At 42.0% G+C, this 12,267-nt stretch overlaps 2 protein-coding genes across 2 annotated transcripts in view; both read left to right on the top strand.

Moving 5' to 3' along the window:
- Positions 1-418: 418 nt before the first annotated feature.
- On the top strand, positions 419-6,571 carry LOC306867492 (adaptin ear-binding coat-associated protein 2-like). The gene is made up of 8 exons (XM_079413166.1): positions 419-574; positions 1,998-2,098; positions 2,217-2,321; positions 2,556-2,637; positions 2,712-2,820; positions 3,801-3,951; positions 4,024-4,111; positions 5,889-6,571. The coding sequence occupies exons 1-8, from the start codon at positions 474-476 to the stop codon at positions 5,926-5,928; spliced, it is 777 nt and encodes a 258-aa protein (XP_079269292.1). The 5' UTR covers positions 419-473; the 3' UTR covers positions 5,929-6,571.
- Positions 6,572-7,159: 588 nt separating this feature from the next.
- The window catches only part of LOC306867894 (uncharacterized protein), a 51,148-nt gene continuing 46,040 nt past the window's right edge, over positions 7,160-12,267 (top strand). The window contains exon 1 of the mRNA XM_079413832.1: positions 7,160-7,195. The gene's annotated coding sequence lies outside the window, so the exon portion shown is untranslated. The remainder of the gene's footprint in view (positions 7,196-12,267) is intronic.

The following is a 12,267-nucleotide window of genomic DNA, read 5'->3' as shown; positions in this document are numbered from 1 at the left end:
AGTGGGAAAAACACCAATAAAAGGCACTTTGTTTGAAACCTGGTCATGATGTGAACTTTAATAAATGAGCAGAAATATGATTAATCAGAATCATATCAAGACAGTATTAAAGATTTACAAATGAGCTGATTCTCTTGTGATTAAATATTTATGGCATAATTTCTAAATGTTATCAGACATAAACAATCATTCAGAAATAGAACTAAAAACTAAATTAATTAAAAAATCTCCCGAATGCACTGATGTTTAAAGCAGCGTTTCTGCGAAATCAGTTCTTTAATGGTGCTGTGTTTGTTTTCTCGTATCCTTCGATATGAATTATGAACGCTGAAGTTATGCCCCATAACGACACGGATGCTGTTGAACGCGGGACTTTTATTTTATCTCGCACGGAAGGCGCTGCGACCGGAGGGGCTTTTATTTTGTGTCGGAAGCGGAAGCGGAGTGATGCGTCGCTCGGCGGTGTGTCGGTGATGATGGCGGATAGTAACGATCAGTATGAGTCGGTTCTGTGTGTGAAGCCAGAGGTTCATGTTTACCGGATCCCGCCCAGAAGCTCCAACCGCGGATACCGGTGAGACTCGCGCCGATCAGCTTAACTAGTTTAACTAGTTTAACCAGGAGTCACTCATCTTATGATCCTCATCTCACTCGGAGTTCCTGCTTCACTAAACTCAGTTTAATTACGATTATTAATCCGATGCTTGATTAAATCAGCCGCTTCTGGTATTCATCGATCACGTGATCATATTAATGATGTTTTAGTGCTGTCAACAAACTCTCAGCTCATGAATATTAATGAGCAGCTCGTGAATATTAATGACCGAAACATGAATATGAAGATTAGATTGACTGCAATAAACACTGATATATTGGTCTGCATATTAATTATTAATAGTGCTGTCAAAGGATTAATCACATCCAGAATTAAAGTTTTTGTTTACCGAATATATGTGTGTACTGTGTATATTTATTATGTATACATAAATACACACACACGTTAATGTACAGTTGAAGTCAAAAGTTTACATACACCTTTCAGAATCTGCAAAATGTTCATTATTTTACCAAAATAAGAGGGATCGTACAAAATCCATGTTATTGTTTATTTAGTGCTGACCTGAATAAGATATTTCACATAAAACATGTTTACATGTAGTCCACAAGAGAAAATAATAGTTGAATTTATAAAAATGACCCCGTTCAAAAGTTTACACCCCCTTGATTCTTAATACTGTGTTGTTATCTGAATGATCCACAGCTGTGTTTTAGTTTAGTGATAGTTGTTCATGAGTCCCTTGTTTGTCCTGAACAGTTAAACTGTCTGCTGTTCTTCAGAAAAATCCTTCAGCTCCCACAAATTCTTTGGTTTTCCAGCATTTTTGTGTATTTGAACCCTTTCCAACAATGACTGTATGATTTTGAGATGTATTTCTTCACACCGAGGACGACTGAGGGACTCATATGCAGCTATTACAGAAGGTTCAAACACTCACTGATGCTCCAGAAGGAGAAACATGCATTAAGAGCCGGGGCGTGAAAACTTAATTTGTCTTCTGGGAAACATGCAAGTATCTTCTGTAGCTTCTGAAGGGCAGTACTAAATGAAAAACTATATTTAGGCAAAAGAAGACAAATGTACTCATCTTCATTCTGTTCAAAAGCCCCCCCCCCCCCCCCCCCCCCCCCCTTAATGCATGTTTTTCCTTCTGGAGCATCAGTGAGTGTTTGAATCTTCTGTAATAGCTGCATATGAGTCCCTCAGTCGTCCTCGGTGTGAAGAAATACATCTCAAAATCATACAGTCATTGTTGTCAAACATGCATTTTGTATGATCCCTCATATTTTGGTAAAATAATTCCATTTTGCAGATTCTGAAAGGGGGATGTAAACTCTTGACCTCAACGGTATATATTTAAGATGAATATGGTATGTTTGTATATTGTCTGTGTGTGTGTGTGTGTGTGTGTGTGTGTGTGTGTGTGTGTGTGTTTCAGGGCGGCGGACTGGAAGCTGGAGGAGCCGGCGTGGAGCGGACGCATGAAGATCACTGCTAAAGGAAAAATAGCCTTCATTAAACTGGAGGACAGAAACACAGGTGAGTAACACACACTCGTCTGTGTGTCACAAGAACATGCGTGTGTGTGTGTGTGTGTGTGTATACTGATGTGTGTGTGTGTGTGTGTGTGTGTGTATACTGATGTGTGTGTGCTCAGGTGAGCTGTTCGCTCAGGCTCTGGTGGATCAGTATCCGGGGATCGTGGTGGAAGCCGTCACTGACTCCAGCAGATACTTCGTCATCAGGATTGAAGATGGAAATGGTTTGTGAGATTCTGATGTTACACTGTTCACAGAACAAAAACACAAACGGCTATATTTTACATTTAAAAAAATTCATATTCATTTAGCAAACGCTTTTATCTAAAGCGACTTACAATTGAGGAAAACAGCCAGCGACTCTTCAGAGAGAGGCAAAGAAGCACAGGAAGTTGAGAGTAGGACAGGATAGACAACGAGGGGTTAATGAGGATGTTTTGTGATTGTGGCTCTTTCAGGGCGTCACGCGTTCATCGGCGTCGGTTTCGCTGATCGCGGAGATTCGTTTGATTTCAACGTGGCGCTACAGGATCATTTTAAGTGAGTCGTTCAGTCTGACCTTTGACCTGCACGATGAGCGTGTTTCCTGTGCTGATGTCATCATCCCGTCACAGGTGGGTCAAACAGGAAGGTGAACTGGCCCGACAGGAAGCAGCTCATATTTCTGCACCGAAGCTGGACTTGGGCTTCAAAGAGGGTCAGACCATCAAGATCAACATCGGGGTCAGAGAGAATCATAACCTGCACTGATCTTATGCACACACACACACACACACACACGCACTCACACACGCACACTCGCACGCACACACACACTCACTCACACTCACACGCACGCACTCACACACTCACTCACACGCACGCACTCACACACTCACTCACACGCACGCACTCACACACTCACTCACACGCACTCACTCACTTACTCACACTCACACACTCGCACACACGCACGCACTCACACACTCACACGCACGCACACACACACTCACTCACACTCACACGCACGCACTCACACACTCACTCACACGCACGCACTCACACACTCACTCACACGCACTCACTCACTTACTCACACTCACACACTCGCACACACGCACGCACTCACACACTCACACGCACGCACACACACACTCACTCACACTCACACGCACGCACTCACACACTCACTCACACGCACGCACTCACACACTCACTCACACGCACGCACTCACACACTCACTCACACACACGCACTCACTTACTCACACTCACACACTCGCACACACGCACGCACTCACACACTCACTCACACGCACGCACTCACACACTCACACGCACGCACGCACTCACACACTCACTCACACGCACTCACTCACTTACTCACACTCACACACTCGCACACACGCACACACTCGCACACACTCACTCACACACTCACTCACACGCACTCACTCACTTACTCACACTCACACACTCGCACACACTCACTCACTCACGCACTCACTCGCACGCACTCACACACACTCACACACTCACTCACACACACGCACTCACACACACTCACGCACTCACTCACACGCACGCACTCACACACGCACGCACTCACACACTCACTCGCACGCACTCACTCACTCACTCACTCACACTCACACACTCGCACACACACACTCACTCACTCACGCACACTCGCACACAGGTGCTGAATTCTGTCTCTCTCTCAGAACATGAAGAAGAAAGAGTCTGGCGGCGCAGCAGGGAAGTCTCGTCCGATGGGCGGTACTCTGCTTCCTCCTCCGCCCGGAGTCAAATCCTCCACTCTGGTTTCTCCGCCCATCACACAGCAGACTACACCCACCGCTGTGCCCGGCTCAGGTGAGAGCGACATGTCTGCATATTGAGCAATCCCATCAGTGGGTGTGGCTAATAAATGCGCCTCCCCTTTAGGGGTGATACTGGGATTTGGAGACTCCGCCTCCAATGTGGCTCCGCCCACTCAGGACCTGTGGGGTGATTTCACGGCTGCAGGGTCCGGGTCAGTATGAAGTCAAACGATTAATCGTGATTAATCGCATCAAAAATACAAGTTTTTGTTTACATAATATATCTGTCCCTGCAGCACAAAAGCAGTCATGAGTAACACAGGTATATCTGCAGCAATAGACAACAATACATTGTATGAGTCAAAATTATACATTTCTCTTTTATGACAAAAAATCATTAGGATATTAAGATCATGTTCCATGAAGATATTTAGTAAATTTCCTACCATAAATATATCAAAACTTCATTTTTGATTAGTAATATGCATTGCTAAGAACTTCATTTGAACAACTTTAAAGGAGATTTTCTCAATATTTAGATTTTTTTGCTCCCTCAGATTCCAGATTTTCAAATAGTTGTATCTCAGACAAATATTGTCCTATCATAACAAACCATACATCAATGGAAAGATTATTTATTCAGCTTCAGATGATGTATAAAGCTCAATTTCATAAAATTGAGCCTTACGACTGGTTTTGTGCTCCAGGGTCAGATATGTTTGTGTACTTGTATATATACACCCCCTGACAAAAGTCTTGTCGCCTATCCAAGTTGTAGGAACAACAAATAATAACTTGACTTCTAGTTGATCATTTGGAATCAGAAGTGGCTGATATGAAAGGCAAAGGCCTCTAGATTATGCTTCTTTTACCAAAATAAAATCTTATCATGCCTTGATGTTTAATTATTTAATTAGGACAGAAAGGTCAGACTTTGCTTAGACAAAAGCCAATCCTGGAGCACTTGACCTTCTTTGCTTTCAGGAACTTTGAGGTGGAGGCTGAAGTATGAGAAGCAGCGCCATCCTGCTGAAGAATTTGCCCTCTCCTGTGGTTTGGAATGTAATGGGCAGCAAGAATGTCTTGATCTCAGGCTGTTGATGTTGCCATCCACTCTGCAGATCTCTCGCACGCCCCATACTGAATGTAACCCCAAACCATGAACTTGACTGTTTTCTGTGGGAATCCATGCAGGTTCCAATAGGTCTTCTGCAGTGTTTGCGACGATTGGGATGCAGTTCAATAGATGATTCATCGTAAACATCAACCTTCTGCCACTTTTCCGCAGTCCATCCTTCCTGCAAGCTGTGGGCCTTGACAAATGCAACAGGATTGTTTAGTTGTCTTCTGTTTAATGCTGGCTTCTGAGCACTAATTCGGCCATTGAGACCACTGCGTGAGAGAATTCGACAAACTGTTCTTGTAGATACAGGGGTTTCTGGTGACCAGTTGTTATGTAGCTCTGCTGCAGTTGAAAAAGGGCTGGCCCTGGACTGTCGAACCAACAAACGGTCCCCTCGAACATTGTCTTACGGGGTCTGCCTGACCTGGGCCTGTCATGAACTTCACCAGTTTCTTCAAATCTTTTTCTTATCCTCTCCACTTGACATTTTGGTAAAAGAAGCGTAATCTAGAGGCCTTTGCCTTTCATATCAGCCACTTCTGATTCCAAATGATCAACTAGAAGTCAAGTTATTATTTGTTGTTCCTACAACTTGGATAGGCGACAAGACTTTTGTCACGGGGTGTAGATACACACGTATACAGTATATTTAAAAAATATATATATTATGTTTATATATTAAATATATTTATATATAAATGTTATGACTAGAATTATATGTGTAAATATTTTCTAAATATATACTGTATGTGTGTGTTTATATATATATACACAGCGCACACATCTATATTATGTAACACAGTTTTGTTCTGATTGTGCTGACTGGTCTGATATCTGCATGCGTCTGACTCTGATGTGCTCCACAGGTCTGCGCAGGACTCTCAGACGGGATGGGTGCAGTTCTAGTGTTTAGAAAGCGCATGTTTCTATGCAATCACGGCCGATATCTGCTGCATTCCAGCTGCTGTTGAGTTTCAAACACATTTGTCGTCAGTTATTCCGATGAATGTCGTCAGTATCGTCTCTCGTTTATCTTTAAAGCTGAAGCGTGTCACGATGATGACTGTTGCCAAACCGGTTTCCTGAGCACTCGCCCCATTGGTCGGCCTAACGACTGGCTCCGCCCCAAACCCAGAAGTTACCAGAATGCAACAATAGAGCGTTCCAGTGTTTACAGGAAGTTGAAGGGACTTCCTCTTCAGAGACGCTTCAGCTTTAAAGCTCTTCGCTGCTGTTTAGTGGTTTAATGTCTAGGAAGCAGCCGTCGGTAAGGGTTCTTTTAACGTTCCTCGTGTTTTATCTGTGCGTCATGTGACCTGTCTGACTGAAGAGTCTGTTTATTAGCAGATGATTTTTCACACTATATATTTTTAACTAACTCCAGACTTTATTTTTCCAGGTGATTACAGATTTATTCTTGATGTTGTCAGTAATTAATGTCTGAATCTTTCCTAAAGTGCCTTTATAAAACACCTGTAGAATGTACAAATGATGGTTTAAATATATATATATATATATATGAATAAACCTTTTCCTCGTATACTGTGTCAGGTTATGTTTGGAGTGTTCTGATTCAGTTTAATAATTTAATATAAACTCGCTGTTATTCTGATAAAATCATGATGGTTTTAAAGGTTGAGTTAGGTTATAGTTATTATAATTATGTCAGAATATAGCAGTATGTGATGTGTATGAAAGGTAATTGCGACTTTTTACCTCACGAGTCTTTTCTCACGATTATGATATTATCTCACATTTGTATAATTGCGAGATTTAAACTCATAATAGCAAAGAAACATCTGAATTGTGAGATAAAAAGTAACAATGATTTGTCTTAAGTGTAACTCTTGTTTTGTGTAAAGGCTTCCTCAGATATGCGCTCATTAGCATAAGTAAATAATCAGGAGGTTGCCATGGTAGCGTTGTGTTGTAGTTTCCGGTGCAGGAGAGCTGCTGGTTGCTCAGGTGGGTCTCCACATGTTCTATTAAACATCAGTCAGAATGCATTGATTGAATCGGATGTGTTTATAGCTGCTGAATGAGTGCACTGATCATATCTGAAGTGAATCCGGGTGATTTATATGCCAGTGTGACCCCGGAAACAGTTCAGACTGAGCATCACACACAAACACGTGCATGCAGAGAATAACGCGTGTCTAAAGCCGTTCTGCCGGTAAGATCCGCGTCATTTAACGTTACTCCCCGTTTAACGAGTGAAATATTAGTAAATGCGATCGATCACTTGTTGTTATGAGTGTATATGATATGTTCATTAAGTCTGTCTCGAGGTTCTCGTACAAATATAAGCGCTGGAACAGATGAATTAGAATATCATATAAGAGCTGTGTTTGTGAAGGAAGCAGTTTACTGGAGTTCCTGTGAGAGATTAAAGTACTTCCGGAACCTACAGCCAGTTCAGTATATAACACTCAATCAGAACTATCGACACAGCACGTGCATTAAATATATACACTTGCGTCTCTTACAGTAATTACTCGATTAGTAATCGTGATCTCGGACTGCGTTTCTGTCCATGGTAGTTACTCAGTGTTGATGGGGCTGTTGTCATGGTGATGGGCTGTTGTCATGTTGATGGGGCTGTTGTCATGGTGATGGGGCTGTTAGTACTGACTCAGTGTGGAATAATAAATGTTATTGTTTGTTTTATTTCATCTTTTTTTTTATCTTATAGGTATTTCATGATTTTATTGTCGCTGTTTCTCTTTTGAAAACTGCACATATAATCTCATATAATCTCATTAAAGCCTCCTGCTCTCTCTCTCTCTGTGTGTGTGTGTCTCTCAATTCAATTCAATTCAATATGTGCTTTATTGGCATGACAATTGTTACAATGTATTGCCAAAGCATAGTGTTTACATTAAATATAGAACAAGTATGTAAAAAAAAAAATAAATACATGCATGTGTATATATAATTAAACAAAATATAACAAATCAATTCTAGAATTCAATTGTTACAATTATGGTGAGATTGTGTCGACTGAGTCTGGACATGCTCAGGACTTTCCTCAGTTTAGGGTCACTCACTGTACTCAGGTATCCTGCCAATTCATATTCTCTATTCAGGGCCAAATAGCATTCCAGTTTACTTTGTAGGGCTGTTGCGTCTCTCCAATGCTGTAGGTATTTTTCTTTTTGTGTTTTAATTATTTGGTTTGGTCTGGCTAAGTTGTTATTCTCAGTCAGACATGTTGTGGTTTGTGTAGTCAGCTCTAAGACCGATTGGCTGAGGGCGTTTCTCTCTGGTGTCAGCTCTTGGTAGTTCAGGGCTTTGTGACGGAGGGTCTGTTTATCACTGTTTTTTAGGTGGGCATGGAATTTAATGGCCCTTTTTTGAATTGTGATTATAAGTGGGTATAATCCTAATTCTGCTCTGCAGGCATTATTTGGGGTTTTGCGCTGTACTCGGAGCAAAGCTTTGCATAGTTGGGTCTGCAGAGTCTCTATTGGGTGTTTGTCCCATTCAGTGAACTCTTGGTTTGTGAGCGGCCCCAGACTTCACACCCGTAGAGTGCCATGGGTTCTATTACTGATTTGATTATTGTTATCCAGATTCTGATTGGGATGTCAATTTTGATATTTCTCTTAATAGCGTAAAAAGCTCTCCGTGCCTTGTCTCTCAGGTCGTTCCCAGCTTTGTTCAAATTCCCTGTGTTGGTAATATTTATGCCAAGATAAGTGTAGTTCTGCGTGTGCTCGAGGAGCATGTTGTCTAATTTAAAACTATGATGTTGGTCTTGGTTGCTGGGTCTTTTTCTGAAAATCATTATTTTGGTCTTTTTGGGGTTAACTGACAGAAGCTGTGCAGGAGGTCTAGATGCTGCTGTAGACCCTCTTTAGTGGATCATCAGCAAACAGGAGGCATTTGACTTCAGTGTCTAGTAGAGTAAGACGGATCCAGAGCCCTGGCTAACTCATTTATGTAGATATTGAACCGTGTAGGACTTCAGCTGCAGCCCTGTCTCACTCCACGACACTGAGGGAGGAATTCTGTGTGTTTGTTACCAATCTTAACAGCACATTTGTTGCTTTTGAACATTGATTTGATGATGTCATATGTTTTTCCTCCGATGCCGCACTGAATTAATTGAAGAAAAAGACCTTCATGCCAAATGGAGTCAAAAGCTTGTTTGAAGTCAATAAAGCATGAGAAGATTGTTCTTTTGTTTTGGTTGATTTGCTTATGGATTAAGGTATGGAGAGTGTATATATGGTCTGATGTGCAACACTTGCTCAGGACATTTCTGTCTCTAGTCTGCTGTTTAGGATGTTGCAGAAGAGTTGACCTAGGTTGCTGTTTACACATATGCCACGGTAGTTATTGGGTCAAATCTGTCTCTGTTTTTATGGATTGGGGTGATTAGGCCTTTGTTCCAAATGCTGGGGAATAAACCTGAACTAAGGATGATATTGAAGAGCTTGAGGATGGCTAATCTGAATTTGTGCTCCGTGTATTTGATCATTTCCTTTAGGATGCCATCGACACCACAGGCTTTTGGGTTTCCAGGGTTTGTATTTTGTCTAATAGTTCAGCTCGTGTAATTGGAGAGTCTAAAGGCTTCTGGTAGTCTTTGATGGTCGACTCTAAAACCCTTAGTTTTTCGCACATTGCATTTTGTTCCTGATTGTTTTCTATAAGACCCTTGTTCTGTTAGTAAACATTGTGACGTTTTTCTGTGGGCGGAGCTTAGCTGGAGGCAGAAAGATTCCACTGACCGCTTCACTAACGCTAGCTATGAAGTTTGTTAGCTTGTTTTTTAACAATAACTGGAGAAAATTCGATTTCACCCACATATGTAAGGCCACGCACTGTCCAGGACCGCGATTGTTATTTTAAAAGGTTAACTTTAATCGAAACCAGATCGGCCGACCCGCGCACGCTTTTCCTCGAAGCATGGACGATCTGACCGGATTCCCTCCGGTTGACCGACTCACATCTAACCTGTACTTAAGACAGACTCACAGTGTCTATCTAGTCATGAAGATGCATTTTCAATTTCAGCAGGCAACTATTTTTACAGAAACATTATTATTCCAAGCCACAATTACTCATAACAATACAATTACAAATGATTAAGCTTATAAGTTTGTTGTTTTACACACATGCGCACAGACATTATTTCATACACAACATAATCGTGAGATGCATAAGAAATCTATAGACGCACTCATAACAACAAAAGACAATACTTTATTGAACCTTTTCTGACAAGAAGTGTGCGTTGCAAACGCGAGCATTTTATCGCGTTTTAATCACAGTCGTCCGTTTTTGTCTGGCAGTAACATAACATTTCAAATCAGAGCCTGTACTATGTCGATTCTGGCACCCAACATCACAACAAGACTATATTTAAAGCTCCTTATGTTGCTGAATCTGCGCTGGTTTGAATGGGCCAGTTCTCCCTCTGCTTTGCCTCCAGCTTGTGCTGTGACGTAATCGTGACGTCGACTCAAAAAGGGTCAGGTTGGAGAAGTGGTTTATCCAAACATCTCCATTCTGGATGGTAAGATGTGTTTAGTGTGTTCCAATGTTTCCAGAAGTGGTGGATTCTAAGGATTCTTTAATTTCTTTGAGTGTGTTTTGCTCTGTTTTCTTTCTTACAGTATTCCTATATTTCTCATGATAGAGATGACGGATGTTCTCATTGTCTGCATCTCTGTGTTTCTGGTTTGATAGGATTCTTACTTCTTTCCCAAGTCTCTTGCAGTCATTGTCAAACCATTTCTCAGTGGCATGTGCTCTTTTTGTGGTTTTTAAATGTGATAATGTTTCTGAGACCTCACATATTCTGTTCAGCTTGTCTGCTGCTAGGTTTGTACCTTCACTGTTGTGCGGGAAAGGAGTGGAGAGGAATTGATCTGATAGGACTTGAATTTTAGTTTGACCAGTTGTGCTTAGATATGTATCTTTACTGTTTAGTTTCCATCGATACGTGTTTCTCAGTGAGTGGAGCTGGGTTTGTTTAGATGTTTCTCTGGTTAAGTAGAGGGTTATTATGGTCTGATAGTGGGTTTAGTTGGCTGACTGTGAACGCTCTGAGGGAATTTGGGTTAAGGTCTGTAAGAAAATAGTGGACTGTTCTGCTACCAAAAGGTGAGCTGTAGGTGTATCTACCGTAGGAATCTCCTCTTAGTCTGCCATTGACTGCATACCTAGTGTGCGACACAGATGAAGAAGATGTGTGCTGCTTTTGTTTGTTGTTTTATCATAATTGTGTCTTCGTGTGTGTATAGGTGTGGGGAGGACGTCACCTCCAGGCAGGTGTTTGTCCCCCTGAGAGTTAAGTGTGTCCAGTTCTTCACCTGTTCTGGCATTTAGGTCTCCACAGACCAGTACGCTTCCCTGTGACTGGAAGGAATTCATGTCTTCTTCAAGAATGGAGAAACTGTCTTCATTAAAATAGGGAGACTCTGCTGGAGGGATGTAAGTGGCACATAGGAAGGTGTTTTTCTCTGTTGCGGTGACTGTCTTATTAATTTCTAACCATGTATAGAATTGTCCTGTTTTAGCTGCTTTGACGGCATGGACAAGATTTGATCTGTACCAAATAAGCATCCTCCTGAGTCTCTTGCTTGTGTCACTCCAGGCAGTTTAATAGATGGGATGAGGAGTTCTCTGTAGTCTTTGGGGCAGTCGGTGGGTCCGTCTCTGCTCCAGGTCTCCTGCAGGATGAGGATGTCTCAATTCTTTATTTCTGAGTTGAAATCTGTGTTTCTGCTTTTGAGGCCAAAGGTAGATGATCTCAGGCCTTGAATATTCCAACTTGATAGTATAAATGCTTTGTTGTTCATAGGGTCTTAGTTTTGTTGATAAGTTTTGACCTATAACAGAAGTTTGAGCATCTGACGGATGTCTCTTAGCTCTGTTGTTGTGGCTTGCGCTGGTGCTGTTGTGGGTCTTCTGCTCACAATCTGAGCATAGCTGTGACTGTCAGGGGCCTGCTGTGTATGAGGGGGGTAGGGGGTTGGCAGGAGTGTCTCTCTCTCTCTTAGTCTCTCTCTCTCTTAGTCTCTCTCTCTCTCTCTCTCTCTTAGTCTCTCTCTCTCTGTGTATCTCTCTCTCTCTCTGTGTCTCTCTCTCTCTCTCTCTCTCTCTCTCTCTCTCTCTCTCTCTCTCTCTCTCTCTCTCTCTCTCTCTCTCTCTCTCTCTCTCTCTCTCTCTCTCTCTCTTAGTCTCTCTCTCTGTGTCTCTCTCTCTCTCTCTCTCTCTCTCTCTCTCTCTCTC

This window comes from Barbus barbus (assembly GCF_936440315.1).
Source record: "Barbus barbus genome assembly, chromosome: 49".
NCBI classification, from domain to species: Eukaryota; Metazoa; Chordata; class Actinopteri; order Cypriniformes; family Cyprinidae; genus Barbus; species Barbus barbus.
The sequence above is the reverse complement of the archived record's forward strand: the minus strand, read 5'-3'. Positions and strand labels throughout refer to the sequence as shown.

Excerpts from the sequence above, each read along its gene's own strand:
- LOC306867492 (XM_079413166.1), top strand. The coding sequence starts at position 474 with ATGATGGCGGATAGTAACGATCAGTATGAGTCGGTTCTGTGTGTGAAG. Across the intron at positions 2,821-3,800 it reads CCATCAAGATCAACATCGGG|AACATGAAGAAGAAAGAGTC; the intron begins GTCAGAGAGAAT and ends TCTCTCTCTCAG. Across the intron at positions 3,952-4,023 it reads CACCGCTGTGCCCGGCTCAG|GGGTGATACTGGGATTTGGA; the intron begins GTGAGAGCGACA and ends CCTCCCCTTTAG.